The sequence below is a fragment of the Nyctereutes procyonoides genome, unplaced genomic scaffold (assembly GCF_905146905.1).
Source record: "Nyctereutes procyonoides isolate TBG_1078 unplaced genomic scaffold, NYPRO_anot_genome, whole genome shotgun sequence".
NCBI classification, from domain to species: Eukaryota; Metazoa; Chordata; class Mammalia; order Carnivora; family Canidae; genus Nyctereutes; species Nyctereutes procyonoides.
In genome coordinates, this window is record NW_026575042.1 from 38,505,000 (window position 1) to 38,526,640 (window position 21,641).

The 21,641-nt window shown below is 34.7% G+C and overlaps 1 protein-coding gene across 5 annotated transcripts in view; it reads right to left on the bottom strand.

Moving 5' to 3' along the window:
* Positions 1-21,641, bottom strand: part of XRN1 (5'-3' exoribonuclease 1) — a 110,190-nt gene that overhangs the window by 23,486 nt on the left and 65,063 nt on the right. For 4 of the 5 annotated variants that reach the window (XM_055321150.1, XM_055321148.1, XM_055321147.1 and 1 more), the window contains exons 23-32: positions 20,119-20,217; positions 17,784-17,899; positions 17,120-17,266; positions 12,619-12,708; positions 12,097-12,232; positions 7,995-8,051; positions 7,722-7,854; positions 5,526-5,595; positions 4,019-4,226; positions 2,543-2,638 (exon numbers count right to left, since the gene is read on the bottom strand). In XM_055321150.1, coding sequence (XP_055177125.1) covers positions 2,543-2,638; positions 4,019-4,226; positions 5,526-5,595; positions 7,722-7,854; positions 7,995-8,051; positions 12,097-12,232; positions 12,619-12,708; positions 17,120-17,266; positions 17,784-17,899; positions 20,119-20,217 — 1,152 coding nt within the window. Of the gene's footprint in view, positions 1-2,542; positions 2,639-4,018; positions 4,227-5,525; positions 5,596-7,721; positions 7,855-7,994; positions 8,052-12,096; positions 12,233-12,618; positions 12,709-17,119; positions 17,267-17,783; positions 17,900-17,963; positions 18,101-20,118; positions 20,218-21,641 lie in introns of those variants that run through there. The other variant, XR_008663914.1, reaches the window with a different exon arrangement.

Consider the following 21,641-nt stretch of genomic DNA (forward strand, 5'->3'; position numbering starts at 1 on the left):
AACAATAAAATAAAAGGGAGAGAAAAAAACGGTTGTTTGGTTTTTGGGAACAGTGCCTCTGAACAGTTGGAAAAATAAGTTAAGAAAGAAGATGAATAAAAAGCAAAAGGCAAGAGGGGAGTCAAGGGTAATGTTTCCTTTTAAAGTGTAACTCCTTGAAGGAATTGCCTATATTTGCTACTTCCATTTTTTCTTCTCCCCTTCTCTCTCTTTTTTTTTTAAAGATTTTATTTATTTATTCATGATAGACATACACACACAGAGAGGCAGAGACACAGAGGGAGAAACAAGCAAGGAGCCCGATGTGGGACTCGATCCCAACCCCAGGATCATGCCCTGGGCCAAAGGCAGACACTCAACTGCTGAGACACCCAGGCGCCCCTCCCCTTCTCTCTTATTAAGCAAACTCTTCCTTCACTTTTTTTTTTCTTCCTTCACTCTTATCACTCTATTTGAAACTGCTCTTGTCAAAATTCCCAATGACCTCAGGTGCAAAACTCTATAGTCGATTTTCAGTTTTCATTTTAACCGATCCACTGCCAGCATTTGACACAGTTGATTACTCTCCTTGACATCCATTCTTCACTTGGCATCTAGAACACCATGCTTTATTGGTTTTCTTCCTGTAAATTGGTCATTCCTTCTCAGTCTTGTTTGTCAGGTTTACCTAAACTTTTGACTCTTTATAGATACACACATACATGCCCAAATTTCTCTCTCTGGTTTGGACATCCTCCATAACCATCAGAATCAATGTCCAACTCTACATCTCTACTGAAATTTCTAACTCTGTATCTCCACTTAGATGTTTAATATATATCTCAACCTTTCTATGACCAAAATTGAACTCCGGATCTTCCTCCACAAACCTACTTGACTTGCAATCTTTCCCTTTTCAGGTAACAGCCACTCTATCATTTTAGTTACTAAGACCTTAACAATCACACTCTTTTATACACTTTTTTCTCTTTTAACCCCATATCCAATTCATAATTAGATAGCAATTTCTTCCAAATATGCCTAGAATTTGATCACTTCTCTAGGTTCTTACTGTTCTGGTCTAAGTCAATATCAACTCTATCTGGATGATTCCAGTGGTCTCCTAACTAATCTGTTTCTATCCTGGCTCCTCTACATTCTATTCTTAACATAGCAGATAGAATGACTCTATTAAAATATAAATCACATCATGTCAATCTGTTGCTCCAAGTCCTTTGTTATTCCTAATCTCACGGAGTAAAAAATGATGTCCTTATAATGACCCAGAAAGTCCTGCATGGTATCTAATTACAGTTCCTACAACTCAGCCTATTGATTCAAAACCATAAATGGTCTTCATTCTCTTCCTTGAGTATACCTGGAATTGGCTTTGCCAAAATGGTCTTTGAATTAGTCTGGAATACTCTCCCCTCAGATTTCTACATACTCTACTCCTCATTTCATTCAAATCTTTACTCAAATGTTACCTGATCATTTTATTTAAAACTACAAAACTTTTCCTCCCTCTCCTGCCAATGTTCTTTATCTTCCTTCTCTGAAAATTTTCTCAAGCTTTTGTATTACCATCTAATATGTCATACAATTTACTTATTGTTTATTGTCCTCTCCTCCCTAGAATACGACTTGAGGGCCAGAATTTTTATTTTGTTTATAGCTAGATTCTCATCACATAGAACAATGCACATAAGAACTCAATAAATACATGCTGACTGAATTAATGAAATAAATGAATGATAACGAAGTATTTCTAAAGAATGAATGATTAGCAGTATCAAATATATTAGGGAGGAAGAGAGAGTTTGAAAATCTGGATTTGGACTACATTTGGGTAGAAAAGATTTATGGATGATCTAAGCAAAACTTAGAACATTGGCAGAGGAGACCTATGTATTTTGTCATTCTCACTTTTTATGTTTATTTTACCATCATTTCCTTTGTTACTTACTCCTCTTCAATCCGAAAATGCCACCATCACTGGAGGACATTAGAATAAATGAGGCCTTCATGGTGCAGGCTACTGATTTATAAACTTGAGAGAACATTCCTTCTTGACCTAAGCTGAGAAGACAGTAACTAGCAAAAAAATATTGTAGGAATTTATTCCTTACTTTTTCCTTTTTTTTTAAAATCTGAGTCTACTACTTTAGAATTTCTTTTCCCTTCTTAATCTCTATCAAGGAATATGAATTTGCTCATTCATATTTAAGACAATCAACTGCTAGCATAAAGCTCCACATTCAAGTGGAAATGAATAAGTTAACAAGTGCATTAAGGCCTTTGTTGAATTTAAGATATACTTATTATGATTTTGCAAACAACTGAAATAAAATCCATAATTGATTTATAAAAGAAAAATTATCTATATTCCCTCTCATGAGTCCAAAAAATTTTATATATGGCTGATGAGAATTATGAAAATTCATGATTAAAACTTATTTCTATTTTATGAGATTTTAGGAAAAAACTAATCATTGCATACCCACAAAAGAAATGTAAATTTTGTTTTTTTAAATTAAGTGCCCATCCAACAAGGTACACCAACCTTCTCTTGTAGAGTTGGTTGAAAGTGTTGAACCTTTCCAGATCCCTGTAAGGACTGCCAAATGTTGCAAAATTCATCATCATCTTTAGTAGGTACCTGGCAAAGCACAAAAAAATTTCTTAAAAAACTGAAGTGTGAAAAAATAAAGATTAAAAAAAATTATCATTTAAGTTATTTAGCATTAGGTAGGATATTAACTTTCATTATCGGAAATTTCAGTTCTTTTTTTCCTGGAGCTCAGAATAGTCATCATAAAAATATTCTATTGGAATGATAATGGTCTTCATCATATGTAGTTGATTTTGAATGGTTTTATTGAAAAGTATTTAAAGCAGGACAAATGCTTTGGAAGATTAAACTAAATCAATATCCCCACCAACAGAGTTTTTAGTCTTCTATTACAGACAAATTATCTCATTCAAGCTACCATCTAATGATTTTATTTTTAAAACCTTTAAAATATTACACAAAAGTAATCTAACATTAAAAAATCAGCCAATACTTATGAGGAATTTATTTTGTGCAGATTAAAACTGAAAAAATATGCACCAAAATTTAATAGTGGTAACCTATGAAACTTGATTTTTACTTCTATCTCCTTTGCTATTATCTCTGTGTTTTCTAATTAGTCTATAATGAACATGTATTACTTGAATTAAAATGTGGTTAAGATTTGGCGACACGGAAGGGTGCCTGGTTGGCTCAGTGGTTGAGCATCTCTCTGCCTTTGGCTCACTTTGTGATCTCAGGGTCTTGGGGTCAAGTCCCACATCGGGCTCCCTTCATGGAGCCTGCCTCTCCCTCAGCCTATGTCTCTGCCTCTCTCTCTCTGTGTCTCTCATGAATAAATAAGTAAAATCTTAAAAAAAAAAAAAAAAAGATTTGGCGACATGGAGTTAAACAAGGTTAAATGTCACAATTTTTGTTCCCAGAAAGATAAAATAGAGAAAATCACCCATGAGTTGCATGGATAGGAATTGAGAATGGCTTTTGATAAATGTAATTCTCACCCTTTTAACCTTTCAAATTCATGCCATTTCGTACAGATAGAATACATTTGAGTTATACAAGAAAAAAATGTAAATGTTAGTTTGAAAAGTAAATATATGAAAAGAGATGTAGGATGCTATCATTTTTTTTTTTTTTTTTTTAAGATTCTATTTATTTATTTGAGAGACAGCATGATCCAGGGGATAGGCAGAGAGGGAGAAGCAGACTCCTTGTTTGAGCAGGGATCCTGACATGGAGCTCAATCCCAGAACCCCGGGATCATGACCTGAGCCGAAGGTAGGCACTTAACCGACTGAGTCACCTAGGTGCCCCAACAACATCCTTTGCTAGCCTTATTAACTTAAAACAAATCTGAAGTTGACTTGAATCAAAAATATTTTAAAAAACTAAGTTAAATTAGGTTTTACTTACAAAGTGCCTGAGATTTTAAGGGGGCAGAAAGAATTTAAAGACTAGGAGCCTTACTTGAGTAGGAACAAAAAGTGATTGAGGGGAATGGTTCAGGCCTCCCAAATGACCAGATGAAATTGATGAATTTGAGCCATAGTGATTCACAGCTGGTTGTGGTTTCACAATGGCTGTCAACTTCTGATTTCCAGTTTCAGAGCGACTCCCATGAGTAAGATTCACCAAGGCACATGTTGGCAGTCGATAACCTCTACCAGGTGAGCACCTAAAAGTAAACAGTTATTTCAGAGGGAAATAATACTAAATGTGTTAGGGAGAAGAAGAGTCAGATTATTTTTTGGTAGATAGTCAGTCCATAGTCTGAATTAGTAAACATTACTTTTAAATTCAGTAGAGGAACTTGAAATCATAGAAAAATCTCCATTTATAAGATGATACGTTTCTGAAAAGTTTCAGAATAGACCCCTCAGAAGCCTTTTAGCTACCTATTCAAAGTAGCACAAAGGTTACGTGACAGAACTCATTCCAGACATCATTCACTCTAGCATAATCCTTTTTCCTGTAACTTTAACTTTTCTATCAGTGCTGCTCCAAAATAAATAAATCTCTCTAAGTTAAAAACAAAAAAATCCAATCCTCTTGCTTTAAACCTGCTAACCTCCTTCATGGTCAAACTCCTCAAGGGTCAGCTCAATTTCCTGTTTCCTCAAACCACGCGAGTATGGCCATGTACCCATAATGCCACTAAAATATAAATCTGATCATGTTACATGTCTGATTTTGATGATTTCACATTGCTTTAAGGACAAAGATTAAGATAACCAAAATCCCTAATATGTCTTCAAAGTTGGCTTATAAGCACCTGCACAGTATGGTCCTTGCTTTTTATTTTAAAGATTTTATTCATTTATTCATGAGAGACACCCAGAGAGAGGCAGAGACACAGGCAAAGGGAGAAGCAGGCTCCCTGCAGGGAGCCTGATGCAGAATTCAATTCTGGGACTCCAGGATCACGCCCTGAGCCAAAGGCAGACACTCAACAGCTGAGTCACCCAGGTGACCCACAGTCCTTGCTTTTATCTGTTACTCTAATCTTCCATAGTTGTTGAAGTTTAGACACATTATCATTCTTTTTTTTTTGAATGAATGAATAAATCCTTTGTTGCACACTATTTCCTCTTCCTGACCATTTGTCATTCTTCTTCCTTCTTTCTCTAGTTAACTATTACTCAGTCTTTCAAGTCCCATCTTAAATATCACTTGTCAAGGAAACCTTTCTAGAATTCTCAAGATAAGTCATACTCTTTTAGAAACCTGAACTCCTCCTCAGCACTTCTCACATTTTAAATAATATTATCAGTTACACAATTATATTCCCCACTGAAATGAAAGCTCGATGAGACTAGAAAGCATATTTGTCTTACTCACTGATACATCCCTAATAGTATGTGTGATGTCTTGCATATAATAAGAATTCAAATTGCGGACAAATAAAAAAGTAATGTAAAGTCACTGGCCACGGAGATATATTTACAAAGTGTAATTATCACCAGGAAATACAAACCTTATTGTTAAGCCTCCAGGAAATTCTTCATCAAATAATACTTCAAACAGTACATCAGCCTCTCTATTAGCTGTTAAATAAGAGAGATTTAAAAATCACATGATGAAAAATCACCATTTAAGTTTTTGAATTGTAAGAGCCATTACAACTATCAGAAAATAGTGTAGGGGAATACAGTAAGTGAAAAGTAGATAAACTCACAGACTCTTACTGGTATTATTTAAAGTAAATATTTTAAATTGGATGGAATTAATTGTATTTTGCCTCTGCTTTAGTCTATGTTGGAAATTATTCATAATAAAAGACTTAATAAGAGAGGTAACCTTTGGAGTTCAAAGTTTAGAAGGCCTTGTGTAAACTAGATAAAATTTGACAATGAAGGTTTAAAAATATGGCAGTTTACTTAATAAAGAGAATAGAATGGAGAGAATGGAAAAATTATCAGTTAGAATTGGTAAGACCTGTCTAGATAAAAAGGATGGAGATGCCAAAGATAACTCCAAGGTTCTGACTGAGATGACTTGGTAGATTAGGGATATCATAACTGAGATATGAGACACATGAGAAAGACAGTGCAATAAACAGGAATAAAGAAGAACAAAATTTGGCAGAAAGGCTGATGATATATATCTCGCAAAATTAAGTTAATCCAAAACAGCAAGGTAAAGTGACATAATTAGCTATATTTTAATTCTAAGCCCAAATTAATAATACAGTCTATCGCATTACTTCAGAATTGACCGACCCTACTCCCTTCCTTTCCTCCTTCTCTTCCTCCCTTCCCTCTCTTCATTGCTTACCGGCCCCTGCCCCAATTTCTCTCCACCTTTCCCCCACCTCTTTTCCACTTTATTGATTCTGCTTCTCTGAAGAACCCTAGCACAATATTTGATAATATCCTAGCCTGGGTTACGAGTGGAGGAATATCTTCTGTCCCCTATCCCTAGTCTTTCACTGCCCAGCTGAAACCAGGCCTGCAGAGCTCATCCATTCCCTAACATCCAGCTGTACCCTCCCACCCTCCCTCCCTCCCTTCCTTCCTTCTTTTTTTTTTTTTTTTAAGATTTTGTTTATTTGACACACAGAGAGAGAGAGAGAGAAAGAGAGAGAGAGAGAGCGAGCACACAAGTAGACAGAGTGGCAGGCAGAAGGAGAGGGAGAAGCAAGCTCCTTGTTGAACAGGAGCCCAAGGCAGGACTTGATCCCAGGACCCTGAGTTTATGACCTGAGCTGAAGGCAGATGCTCAACTGACTGAGCCACCCAGGCGGCCCCAGCTGTACCTTTCAATCTGATACTTTTACCAGAAATCTAAACTCAAAAGAGTAAGGCTCAGCGAGAGGCAGTTTCTCCTCTGAAGGTTTAAAGCTCACCTAGGTTCCTATTCCCTGAGGGAGGGGCACTTCCTCAAAAGATTATTATTACAAAAGGTAAGAGGATTGTTTTCTCCCTCTAGCAAAATTGACTGTGGAAATGAGGTCTCAGCTGAGGGCAGTAATGAAAAATTCCCCTTTTTATTTCCCCGTCCATGGTTAATCAATGACAGAGCTCTTTCCCACTCAACATAGATGTACAGCTTTAAAATCCTTCTCAAGACAAGAGTCCAAGCAGTCACTATTACTGATAGGAACTATCAGAAGAAAGGAAACTTCTATGTTATCAGAGTCCTAAGGCCTTGTTAAGACAACTTAACTAGAAATAGAATCCAATAAGCTCAGTATTTGAGCAGCTGATGCAGGGGGTTGAGCAGACAGCATTAGGAGGGTTGTTTCACTATACCCATCTGGCCCTTACCATTCCTAGTCCAGACAATCAGACCAAGGTTGAGTGCTTGAGACATGAGAGAACAGGACTGCCAACACCTTGACCCCTTGGCACCTGATTTGCTGCTTCATGCTGGACTGACTTTTTTTGTAATCTATACTGTAAAGCTGCTCATGCTCATTCCTTTGAGGCACATTTAGATCCTTAGTTGCTTCTTTCCTTTTTCCTCCATTCTCTCATCCTTTTCTTTTCTTTTTTTTAATAAAAAACAAGTGACAAAAAATTTACCACCTTTATCATTTTAAGTGTATAGTACAGTAGTGTTAACTATATGTACACTGTTGCTCTCTGCTTAAGATTTAAGACACAGAAATTTGTGTTTTACATTATAATTACAGATGCAGTTGAAGACATGCCAAGTACTGAGATATTACCCCCTTTAATTCCTATGATGGTGCCCCGAAGGCCAACTGGAACTGAAAAGTTCTCCCTCACATTTACCACACGGTCAAAGAGACGAAATTCTGCATCTCGATCAGGAATGACTCCATGTTGCTGTTCTAAAGGCTGAAGAGAAGAAAGCTTTAATTATTATTAACTCTAATTTGAAATAATTTTTCTATTACTCTCTCTAACAAAAACATTTTGTTCCTTCTATACTTTTAAAGTAAAAACAACAACTTTTAATTCTTTGATAGGAAACTTACTCTGTACAGCAAATGGGGCTTCACTGTTACTCGTACCTTCTTATTATTCTTTCTTTGCTGAAGAAAGAAAAAATTTTAAATATTTAAAAACATTAAATTATAAAATTATTATTTGGATTTACATTAAAACATAAAATTACTATTATTCAGTTGGCCATCATTCTTATTCATTTTTAAAAACCAAATGAAATGAGTAATTTAAAGAATATTTGAAGTTCTTCAGATGTAGCAGGGAGGAATAATAAATTCTTTTTTTTTAAATTTTACTTATTTATTCATGAGAGAGAGAGAGAGAGAGAAAGAGAGAGAGAGAGAGAGAGGCAGAGGGAGAGGCAGGCTCCAGGCAGGGAGCCCAATGTGGGACTCTATCCCTGGTCTCCATGATCAGGCAGGCCCTGGGCTGAAGGTGGCGCTAAACTGCTGATTCACCTGGGCTGCCCGGAATAATAAATTCTTACTTTAAAATTTTTTTTGGGGGGGGAACTTGGGTGGCTCAGGGGTTGAGCATCTGCCTTTGGCTCAGGTCGTGATCCCAGGGTCCTGGGAACAAGTCCCGCATCAGGCTCCCTGTGGAGAGCCTGCTTCTCCCTCTGCCTATGTCTCTGCCTCTCTTTCTGTGTCTCTCATGAATAAATAAATTAAAAATCATTTTTTGGGGGGATGCCTGGGTGGCTCAGCGATTGGGCATCTGCCTTCGGCTCAGGGCATGATCCAGGGATCTGGGATTGAGTCCCACATCGGGATCCTTGTGGGGAGCCTGCTTTTCTCTCTGCCTATATCTCTGCCTCTCTCTCTTTCTGTGTCTCTTATGAATAAATCTTTAAAAAAATATTTTTTCATTAATAAATTTAAAATCTTAATTTTTTTAAAGGTTTTGTTTATTTAAGGGAGAGAGAGAGAGCATAGCAGAGAGGAGAGGCAGAGAGAGAGAGAGGACTCTCTGCTGAATAGACAGCCCAACATGAGGCTCAATCCCAGGACCCCAAGATCATGACCTGAGCTGAAGGCAGATGCTTAACTGACTAAGCCACCCAGGTACCCTTTAAAATGTTTTTAAAGGTAAGTTTTTTGTTCAAGTATATAAGGCATAGAAAAATACAAAATTGTATGTATATACCCAATTAATTTTTATAGTGTGAGCTTATCTATGTATAACCATACCAAGTTCAGGAAAGAGAACATTACTAAGCACAACATAAGAACTCCTGTATTCCCTCCCAGTTACTACTTTCCCCAAAGTAACCTTACTACTAACAAAAGATTACATTGATCTGTTTGAAATTTATGTTAATGCTATTTGTTCAAATGCTTTTTTACTCTAAAAAGAATTTTATGTTATAGTCAATGAAGATTTATATTAAAGGAAAAAAATATAAAGTACTGATCTATGACAATAGATCAGTTGGTCTATTAGCAACTTATAAAAATTAAGGTGGCACTGATTTAACAAAGCCCTGGATTTTGGAATCTATTGTGAAATTGGCTTTGATGCCTGAATTTTTTGATCATCTAACAAATGCAGGAAGAAGAGTTGTGTCCCAAGTTTACTTCTTGTTAATTTTGTGAACTCACACTCAACTTAAACATCAGGCTCCTTCTACTGTAAAATAGAAATAACAATACCTGCTCTACCTAGTAAAAACATGAGAATAGTTTATATCCCTTGCTATCCATAACTACTATTCTCATTAAATATTTTTAAGTGAATTTTTATCAACTAAGAAAAATGGCAACAGTTTACTTATTTGGCAGCCACCTATCTTTAGAACATACCTTACGGAAATAAGTATAAAAGGGCATTAAACAGCTCTAAGCTACAGAGACCACATACTATAGAATTCATATATTATATATTGTAAAATGCTCAAGACTTTAAACAGACCCTATTATCTTTTATTATGAAGACATTTCATTTATTCTTTCAACAAATCCTTACTGAGTGCCATTTATGTGCCTTGTACTGATCTAGGTGCTGAGGATAAAATAGTGATCTGTTCCTTTATTCAGGGAGACATACAAGAAACAAAATAAGGAAAATATATAGTATGTTTGATGGTAAAAAGCATAGAGAAAAATAAAGCGGGTAAGGGGGACCACAGTATGGTGAGAGATTGCAATTGTAAATAGAATGAATAGTGAAGGCAGTACTGACAGGATGTCCATGCTTCCAGCCCACAGCAGACTGGGACTAATACGGTACAACTGGTACCCCCTGAAAACAGCAGGAAGGAGAAAAAAATAAACATAAAACAATTATAAAAAACAGACCCCAAACCTCTGCCTGGAGTATTGCATATGAAAAAATAACCCATATGCTTTAATATGTCTCTAGGTATTACTACATTATAGCATTGATTACAGGACATGGCAGTCAAACCTGATTCATTAGGGAAATTAATAAACTGATGAATTTTCAAAACAGGCTCCAATCCACAGCTACTAAATGAAAAGTTCTGGGGTCTGACTATTCACAATCATGTGGGAGCTTGTTAGAAATGGAGAATCTCAAGCATCAAAGTAAGATTTGGGGCCTTAGAGTAATAAACCTTTATTAAGTGGAAAACTCATTTCAAAAACAATGCTGTACAAATAGATTTTATTCTAGGTTGAAAGACAAAAAGAAATGAAGGTTAAAAAAAATGAAATGCAGGTTTCTTTCTTTCTTTTTTTTTTTTTTAAGATTTTATTTATTCATGAGACAGAGAGAGAGAGAAGCAGGCTCCATGCGAGGAGCCCGATGTGGGATCCACTTCCGGGACCCCAGGATCACGCCCTGGGCCGAAGGCAGGTGCTAAACCGTTGAACCACCCAGGGATCCCGAAATGTAGTTTTCTCTCCTCATCTGAGTATCAATGATCTTTCAAAAAAAAATCAGACTCTTGGCTCTAAGCCTTATAGTTTTTCCTAAAGAGAAAAAGAGTCATCTAGTAGTAATTTTCCAGACTGCCTTCATAGCTCTTGAATATGTGATAAAAGAATTCAAGTAATAATAGCCAAGCATCATTAGGGCTTAAAAATAGGCATTACTAGAAGGAGTTTACATGTATTAACTTAGTTAATCCTTTTGATGACCCTATGAAGTAGGTACTATTTTATTCTCATTTTACCAATGAAGACATAGGGGTATGGAAAGTATCTTAAGTATCCTGCCTAAGGTTCTAAGTATTGAAAGAGAAATGGGGGAAAATGACTTCAGAGCCCGTTTCTTTTTTTTTTTTTCAGAGCCCGTTTCTTAACTTAGTCTGCTATTAGACTGCTGTGTTAGCAAAGCAACATCATTTTAATAAAAAAGGCCAACGTGTGGAAAATAAAATAAAAAATTTTAAAAAAGGAATATAATTCATTTTCTATTATATCAAGATAGAAGATCAAAATAAAATAGTTAAGACAACACAAAAGATGATTGCTTTTAAAAATCAAGACACAAGGGATCCCTGGGTGGCGCAGCGGTTGGCGCCTGCCTTTGGCCCGGGGCACGATCCTGGAGACCCGGGATCGAATCCCACATCGGGCTCCCGGTACATGGAGCCTGTTTCTCCCTCTGCCTGTGTCTCTGCCTCTCTCTCTCTCTGTGACTATCATAAATAAATAAAAATTAAAAAATATTAAAAAAAAATCAAGACACAAAAAAATAGGAGATTAAGCGGGATTTCAAAAATACTGAATGTGTTTGTGGATGGAAAAGTACATTTTACAAGTGATTCTGTAAAACTGAATTAAACAGTGTTTATGTTTTATAAAAAGAACTATGTCTTTAAAAAAAGAATAGGAAGGAATAGGGGATCGACCTTATTTCTTAATCATAAACTTTATATTTTGGCTAGAATTACATAGTATTAATTCCTAAAATTAGAAACACCATTAGGACATAAAATTTAAATGTTAATAGCTTTTATACATTAAAGTACATTTCTATTTATTCAGATAAACTTATTAATGACCACTGGAAATGGCTGGAACATTTTTTATAGGATTACCTGACATAAATTAGAAACACTGAGTTCACGTTTTACTTGATGCAAACACAAATAAATTATCTGTAGAATGATATACAATTTAACTTCAAATCTCATCAATCATCTTGGTTATTGAAAATTAGTACCTTGCACTTTTCGACTTCTTCCTCAATTTTCTCAACAATAGCTGCATCCAGAATTTGTAAATCACAAGAAGAACGAGACAAAGTACTGACAGGATGTCCCTTTAGCCAAGTAATAATTTCTTGAACTTTCTCAGCACTACATTTAAAAACAATAATTTTTTCACAATGATTAAAACTTACTGAGGGTTTATACAAAATGCCTAATATAAATTTTCTAAGGGTTATGAATTATAAACGACAGCAAATAATTAATAATCACTAAACTTAATTGGAAATAGTTATAAATCTAGTATCAACATGGACCTATTATTTCTCAGTAATTAAAAAAACCCAGTAAATTAGTTTAAAAGTACTTTACTGATATATGAAGATCTTAAAGCAACAAGTGTGTGTGTGTGTGTGTGTGTGTATATATAAAACCCTCCCCACAAAAGTAATACAAATTCTTGATTAACTACTGTAGCTTTCACTAGAACTACTAAGTTGAACTATGAGCCAATAAATACTACAAATTTGGCTTACCCATTCTCATTTTCTCCAGGCCAAATGTCATCTTCATAGAATACATCCTCCTGGCTGTTTTTGGCTATATAACTAAATAGTTCTGGAGCTCTAGCCAAACAAACAAAAATATTGCTTAGAAAATATGTATGGCTAACTTCACATAAACTTGTTATCAAATAATTTTGGATCCTAAAGGGACATATAAAATATACTGAGGACTGACTGTTATACACAGAGTATTAATAAAGAATAGAGACTAAATGATTTGAAAGTATTCATAGGCCCTCAAAAAACTCCCAGCAGCTGAGGGAGAAATGATTCAATTCATAAACTATAATAAGCTTTATTTATAAACTTCATTTACTGGCTCTAATCACTTTTAGATCATAATGATAGGTGATAAATGGACAAAAATAATATCTACAGGTTCATTTTCTAATTTTCACAACAAAGCTGGATCATCCCACAATAAAGAAAAATAAAATAAACTAAAAGTTTCTTCTCATAGTCCTCAAAACTCCATTGCTTCCTGAATAGTGCAGGACCTTTAAATACACATAGCAGATTGAACATATGAGCTTAATTTTTGCTCACTTCCTAACCTACAAAAAAAAAAAAAAAAAAAAAGAGTAAAGTATAAAATAGGCCAGAGATCCAGAAAGGCAGGAAAAGAGAAGTGGTGAGTCTGATAGCATATATGAGTTGTTAAGAAAATTTTAGGAACTGGAAACTGGATGGGTAAGTATTAATTGATTTGAAAGATGGGAAAAAGCTGCACCCTAAGCAACCAGGGTGGGAAGTCAACAACAAACAAGATTATTTAAAATGTGCAAGTCTGCAAAAGCTTAGAAATTATGGGCTCCAAGTACATTTTAATGCTGTAGTATGGGCAGGGTGAAGTTTACTAGGCTTTTAGTTGAAAATTTTGTATAATAAGCAGTTGGATAATCACATGATTACTCACCTTCACCCAGCATAAGAACTGTCTGTAGTTTATCTTTTGGAGAGGTTGAACAGGGGATGCTCTACCTTTAGGTACACAAGGCATGGAAGATGGGCGGGTAGGATGTGAGGAGATGACAGGGAACTAATGAAAGTGTAACTACGATGTGTTGCTAGGAAGCAGACTAGGAAGTGTAACTTCTTTAGCAAGCACACTCTTGAGATGAAAGTAAACAAGAAAGTTTATCAGAGAGCTCTTGTGGAATTAACACATATAGAGGGGAAGGAAAAAAGAAAGGAAGCAGCACTGAGTAGGGAGAAGCTGGGCTGTGATCCACTGTTATTAAACTCCTTGGTCAGTCCTACAGAGATTTCAAACTAAGGTGGCCCTTCAGATGTATCCTGAACTAGGTCAATCAGGTTAGTTGGGTCTTTTACACCTCGTTGTAGATCAGGTGTTGGATCTGTGGCTATTGTGGAAAAGGGGACAAAACTTTAGGTGGGGCACTTCTCTTCTGCAAGGTAATTTATGAAGAGAGCACACAGCTGAGGGCTGTCAGACAATAGCATCCTAGCAGCCAAAGAAGTAAGACCTCTAGTCTTATAGGGAGGCTTGGAGGGCATTTCATAGTATCCACTACATAATAAAATCCCTTTTCTCTGGTTAATTTCCAAAACACTTATGTCAGTTTTGTTTCTCACATCTGTCCTCCAAAAAAAAAAGGCTGGAGGATATCTCTCTAGGGAAACTAGCCAGCCTGAGAGAAAACATACATACATGGATAGTAACATTTGGAGGTCCTCTGCAGAAATAGCAAAGTCCCACCTGACAAACTCCACTGAAACACACTAAATTTCCAATCAGCTTTTTAATGCCTCACTCTTAAATATGAGTAGACATCCAAGAACCACCAGACAAGTAAAAAAAAAAATCTTGAATATGAAAGGTGGAATCAAAACAGAAAAAAAGTGCATTTTGGAGAAAAGAGCAAATATGGAGAATAGAAGAAAATGAGAACTACCATCTTCAAAGAAAAAGATATTTTATTCATTATAAGAACAAGATACTATAAAAAAAGGAATGCTGGAGAATAAGGATACATTTTTAGAAATTAAAAATGATTAAATCAAATAAAAATAAAAATGATATAAGATAAAGTTGAAGAAATCTCCCAGAGAGTAGAACAGAAGTATAACAATATAGAAAATGGGTGAGAAGAGATACGAAAATTAAGAGGATTAATCCAGAGGTCTATCATCTAACATAAGCCCTAGAAAGAACAGAAAAAAAAGAAGAGGATGAAATTATCAAAGAATTAATACAAGAAATTTTCTCAGAACGGAAGGGCATCAGTTTTAAGTGTGAAAGAACTAAACAGCCAAAGGAAAGAAAGAATATCCAGACAAAGGCACACATTATCACATTATTAAAACTGCACTGGTAAAGGGAAGATTCTAAAAAGATTTCAGAAAATGAAAATAGATCATACACAAAGATTCAGAATCAAAATGGCACCAGATTTCTCACCAGCACAGGTAACAAAAAGAGAATAGAGCAGTACTTTTCAAATTCTGAGGGAAAATAATTTCCAATCTAGGATTCTATACCCAGGCCAGGTATCAAGTCTGATCAGGGAAGAATAAAGACATCTCCAGACTCATAAGCTTTCTTAGGAAGCTACTGAAGTAAATGCTCCATCAAACTGGAGACATAAACCCGAAAAAGTAAGGTATGAAAGCCAGGAAATAAGGGAACCCTACAAAGGAGAACGGTGTAGGGAATTCCTAAGATGACAGTATAGAAAAAGGCTAGAATGAGAGCAGTACTGTATGATAGCCCTAGAAAACAATTAGTTTACACTGAAGCAGGAAGACAGATGGTTTCAGGAGAAAGTCTACAAGAAGAAAATGGAACTGAAAAATTTCTTGACCTGCCTGACCATAATAATTCTTCCAGTTATGACAAAGAGTTTAGGGTTGAATTAGTTACATAAATATAGACAATAACAAATGATTAAACCAGATGGGGAAAAAATGTGTACAAGAAAGGAAATGCAACCATAATACTCTACAAGGTCCACCTTTGACCATTTATATTATCTCAATCAAGTAAACCTTAAATACAGATTTAATACAACTATAATGAAAGGGGAAATATATATGTATATATATACATACATACACACATACATACACACGTGTGTGTGCAGGGAGGTAAGGAATAGAATGGGGAAGTAACTAAAGAGAGCTAAAGCTTCATCTTTCATGGTTGGAAATCAATGGATATGTCAAGTTGAAAATCATGAAAAGGTAAATACAGTATCTTAAAGAAATATGGAAGTGAACAGAAGAAATAAATTTTCAGATGGTAATATGTATTGAATACATTCCTTCCCCCAAAAAGATAGATTGAAGTCTCACTCCTATTACCTTCAGAATGTGACTTTATTTGAAAATACAGTTTTATTGAGGTTATAAAATAAAAATGAGGCCTCCAGGGAGGGTTCTAATCTAACATGACTGTGTGTTTATGAAAAGGGGAAATTTGGACACAGAGACAGACATTAACAGAGGAAAGATGATATGAAGATGTACAGGGAGAACACATGCAAAGATGGAGGACTGGAGGCAATGCATCTACAAGTTAAGAACAAATGTGTGAGGCTACAAGAAGCTAGCAAAGAGGAATGAAATGGTTCCTTTTCTACCATCTTCAGAGGATGCATAGCCCTACCAAACACCTTGATTTTGGACTTCTGGTCTCCAGAATTGTGAAGCATTACATTTCTGTGGTTTTAAGCCATCCAGCTCATGGTACTTTGTTATGGCAGCCCTAGTAAACTAAGAGGATCCTCAAAAACAAGGTTAGAAACCAGTAGAACAAAGGAAAGAACATTCAGTTGTGAATCACAACTAAAGGTTTTTCCTATAAATCTTTGTCACTGAGTAACTCAGTTAACCTCAGTATACAGTTTTCTCATTTTTATCATGAGGAGCTAAGATTTATTGATTTCTTACACCATTTTAGCATAAAATTCAATAATTTTAAGGTAGTAATCTATCATCTGGCTGGAGTTTTAAGACTCAGAAAATCCACCATGTGGAGACTTGTTTTGTTTATCCATATCAATTCTCTTTCTACTAACACAGACTTGCAAAGTAGTGAATAATTTATGATAGTAAGTTAAGGAAAATTTTAATTAAAAGGAAGACAAGGGACTCCTGGCTGACTTGGTGGAGAGTGCAACTCTTGATCTCAGAGTAGTAGGTTTGAGATGCAAGTTCAGTATACAGATTACTTAAAAAAAAAATATTAGAAAAAAATTTTTTAATGTAAAAAGATAAAAGGAGGCCAATTTTTAGCATCTTTTTTCATTTAAATAATATATAATATTTTTCTATTTTCTTTTAGCTAATAGCTATGATGCTCTATGATACAAAATTAAGTTTATATGTAATACATGTCACATTTTACCAAAGGAAACATTTTTTTGTCTAAAATTGGTATCAGCAAAGCAAAACATTTACTACATTCCCAAATTTTTGAATACTTAGTAGGATCCTGTTAGGCACTTACCTCTCTAAGTACTCTGCAAGAAGCTGCTCTGCTGCAGATGAATACATCCACTCACTTCCAACTTTCTTAGTATATCCAGGTACCTCCTCATTTTTTTTGTTGAATTTGAGATTCAAACCCACATTTGCTTTATGGTCTCCATGAGGGCTGAATTTAAACCACACACACACACACACACACACACACACACACACACACGTTTTAAAATTTTGTTCAAAGAATACAAAGTTTGCTTTCAATCTTAGAAAAACTTAATTTTGATTGTTTTTCTACAGTTTTCATATAGTTATTTCCAAACTAGCAATAATTGAGAAACTAGAGGAAAGGCTTCAAAACCCAAACTAATAAATCATATAAATAGATTATGTAACTAGAGAAGAGAATAAATAAGAAAATGCAGGGAAATATATTATTGAGATTCACACACACTTTCTGATACCTTTTTTCAAGGTTCAATTTGTTAGCTGCTAAAAATAAGAACTGTCTTTCCAAACACCTAAAACATGTGCCATTTAGATGAAAGATCACCATCAGAGGAATTTATGCATAATTTTTAAAGAAAATTCAGAGCAATTAATAAAAGAAAATAAATACTAAAATATTAACCAGTTTATCATTTAATTTTTTCTGCCACTTTAAGTAAATTTCTCTAACATAAACTTACTTTCTCCTAGATCCTCTTCCAATAAAAATACTTCCTGTAAACCTTGAAACAAGGTATCCACTCACTCCAAGGCGACTGGCCAACACATATCCTGGGTTGTACTTTATAGAATATTTCTTTAAATATAAAAACAAAAAGGTCAATTATGGAAACACAAAGCATCAAATGTTATTTCTTTACCTTTAAAATCTGGAGATAATCAAGACATCACTAACCATTGGAATGTGGCAATATAAGGATTCTCAAAAGTAAGTGATCCATTTCCCTTTTTTTTTTTGAAAGGATCTGTAGGCAGAATTTTTCTGCTCCTCTCTCTCCTTAAAGGACAGAATTCCCAAGGATGGATGAAAGGGGGAGGAAATATACAATTTGTGAAACTGTCTCAAGAAATAAAGTCTACTGTAAGTCTAAATGGCAAACTCTGCAGGCAAGAACTATTTTTTAAACATTAATTTTCATATTCAAAGTAGGGACTAGTAAAGTACTTGGGACATAATGAGGCCTTGATGATTATTATATTGAACTAAAACATGAATATGTCATCAAAACAGTTGCTACTGAACAAAATTAAAATGTTCTTCATATATAAATATAAACTCATTTCCCTTAATATTTATTATCATATGAAAATAAGAAATATGTGTAAGTTTATACTCAATACAGTCAATGAAATGTGACCTTAATTTGTGTACTTAAGGAAAGAAACTATGAAGATTAAAAAATAAAGTATCAGACCATACAATTTTTAACCAGGAAGCAAATTACAAATCCAGTAGCAGCTAGTGTAAGCTACCGTATAATCCTAACATAATGTACATAATAATAACACATATTTTATGTGGTTTTCATATACTATATTCATATGAATGTATATAAATACACACTTTATGAATTATATGCATATCTTATATGTCTACAAATAACCCCCAAAAGGATAAATTTTTTTAGTTGCATGGAATATATAAATTTATTATTAAAATGTTAATATGCTAGTAAAGAATGTAATACAGTTGTTCCATCAAGAGCATTATTAGGTTTAGAAATAATACAGACAAATCAAGTATACTTTCTAGAATAGATATAGAAGAATTAAGGTAGTAGTTCTCTATCACAGGAGTATCACTTTTTTTTCTAATAAGCACCTGGAAATGTATAGGGGCACATCCAATTATTGGCATGCGCTACAAGCACTTAGTGTCCAGGGACAAAGATGCTAGCTGAGCTGTCATATATAGGACAGTCCCATTTTACACATAGTTGTCCCATCCAAAATACTAATAGTATTTGAGAAATAATCAGTTATGGTATAATTAAAATTGATGAGGATCATCACAAATATTCTAGAAAATGTACAGTAAAAAGCAGAGAACATTGGGGTAGAGAAAGAAGGCTTGAGTAAAAGTTGAGGAAGATATGTAAATGGAAAGAGAGCACAGTGGAGAAGACATGCCTAGCAACACTGCACGCTAGAGGTGGGCATGTTCATTCAGATTTAGAAAAAGCTAGAGATGAAGAAACATAAATAAGTTCCTCTACCTCCACTAACTCTCAGAACCAAGAGCTCCAGCATTTTTATCAAATGGGGACTCTCTGGTTTCCTAACTGTGCTTTCTGAATTCTTTCTCCAAAAGAGACCTGATGGTAGGACTTTAGGGACTTGTCTGCCTTCCTTAGTTTCCTCAAGTATATGCTAATGTTCAAAGCCTTGAATTCCTTTTTTACAGGATCTAAAGCTTTATAATTTACTATTAGAGAAAATAAAAGTGTAAGAAGCAATAGCTGGTTGATTGAGGATTAGTTCCAGTCAAATTAATTGTCTAATCAATCAAGAAGAATATATGACAGATATCAGAATCCTCCTCCTATTGTAAAGGGAAAAATAAAAGGAGTGAACATCTTTGGAGAAGAAGGTCCTAAAAAAGGATGCTATGAATCTAAATGCAGTTTCCCAATTTCTTCTAGGGACTACTCATCTTTAGCTGAGTAGAAACATAACCATTGCAAGAATGCCATTTGTCACTTATAACTTAAAATGTAGGCTTTGATTATGAAAAGTTTATTTTAAAAAATCTAAGTATTCCTAGAGGGCATGCTAAAAAACATGCCCCTTCTTAAGCTTGAACATGATAACCCATAAAAACTGTTACAGATTAATAATGGGATTTCAGTGATTTCCCCCGCCCCGAAGATTTGCATGAAGTTTGAGCACAGATTCCTCACACTGAGCATTAAATAAAATATTTACAGTATATTCAAAGGAGGTGGTAAAAATATTTTTCTAACACTTTTAAAGTTCATCAATTCTAAATTAAACAATATGGACTATAGTACTCACATGCTGGTTCTGTATTAAAGCATCAAGATTGGGTTCACATGGAATGCTGAAAATCACACGAATCCTACCTTCTGTAATCACATCCCCTGAATCCTGAACCTTGGAAGGAAAAAAAAAAAATCAAAAGTATGTTTTAGTCTCTGTCACTTTATTTTATTTACTTTTCTACTTATTTGAACAGTGTTTATTTCTGACATTTCTGACAGTGTGTATTTCAGTAAAGCTGGATACTGGAGATTTTCTTAGAATTTGTAAATGAATGTGACTATATTGTAAATTTGAATCATTGTACTTGCTTCAATTGCTGTTAGCCAGTCTTTTTTTTTTCTAAATTAACTTTTTATTTGCAAATCACTTTAACCTACCAAAAAATTGCAAAAATAAAAATAGGTCAAAGATCATTTGTAAAACATTTACGTAAATGTTCACATTTTACTCCATCTGCTTTAACATATTTGTGCACTGTGTATTTACATACAATTATTTTTCTGAAAAAAAAAAAAACAATTATTTTTCTGAACTTTCTGAGGGTATATTACGTATATCGTGTCCCTTATCCTTTAGTATTTTGGTGTATATTTCCTAAGAAGGAGGATATTTTACTATATAACCGTAGTACAGTAGTAAGTACATTTATTTACATCGATAACAATACTAATCTACTGTTCATATCCCAATTTTGTCACAGTTGATCTAAAAATGTTCCTTTTGGGGAACCTGGTGGCTCAGTGGTTGAGCTCTGCTTTCGGCTCAGGTCATGATCCTGGGATACAGTATCATATCAGGCTCCCCAAAGGGGGCCTGCTTCTCCCTCTTTCTGTGTCTCTGCTCTCTGTGTCTCTGGTGAATAAATAAAATCTTAAAAAAAATGTTCCTTTTAATAAAGAAAACTCTTTTCTCTTTCTACTACAGAATCTAAGCTAGGATCAGATATTGCATTTAGTTGTCATCTCTCTCTACCTCCCTAAATCTAAACTATATCCAAAGTGTTTCTTTGTCTTTTATAACATTGATATTTTGAAGAATACCGGTCATTCTACCCCCTCTATCTTGCGTCTAAAAACAAAAGTTCCTCTTTTTGGATTTGTCTGATGCTTCCTTGTGATTAGAGTAAGCTCATATATTCTCAGCCAGAATAGTGCATGGATGATGTGTCCTTATTAGGGTATCACATATGGAGGTACATGATGTTCACCTGTCCCTCACTGTGATATTAAAACTTTGATTATATCAAAGATAATGCTCAATTTCTTTACTGTCAAATTATGGTTTTTTTTCCTCTTACACCTAATTAACAGTCTGTGGGAAGATACATTATAAGACCATGAAAATATCCTATTCAGATAAAAAATTCCCCCTAGATTTAATTTCCAACGATGATTGTTGCCCTATTCAATCTTTATCATAATGTTTATAAAAAGGTGGTTTTCCAACTCTAGCACTCTCTCCATTTACCTTTGACACGATAGTATAAGCAAGAGCCCTTCCATTCCCTATTTACTTATTTATTATCACTGTGGAAT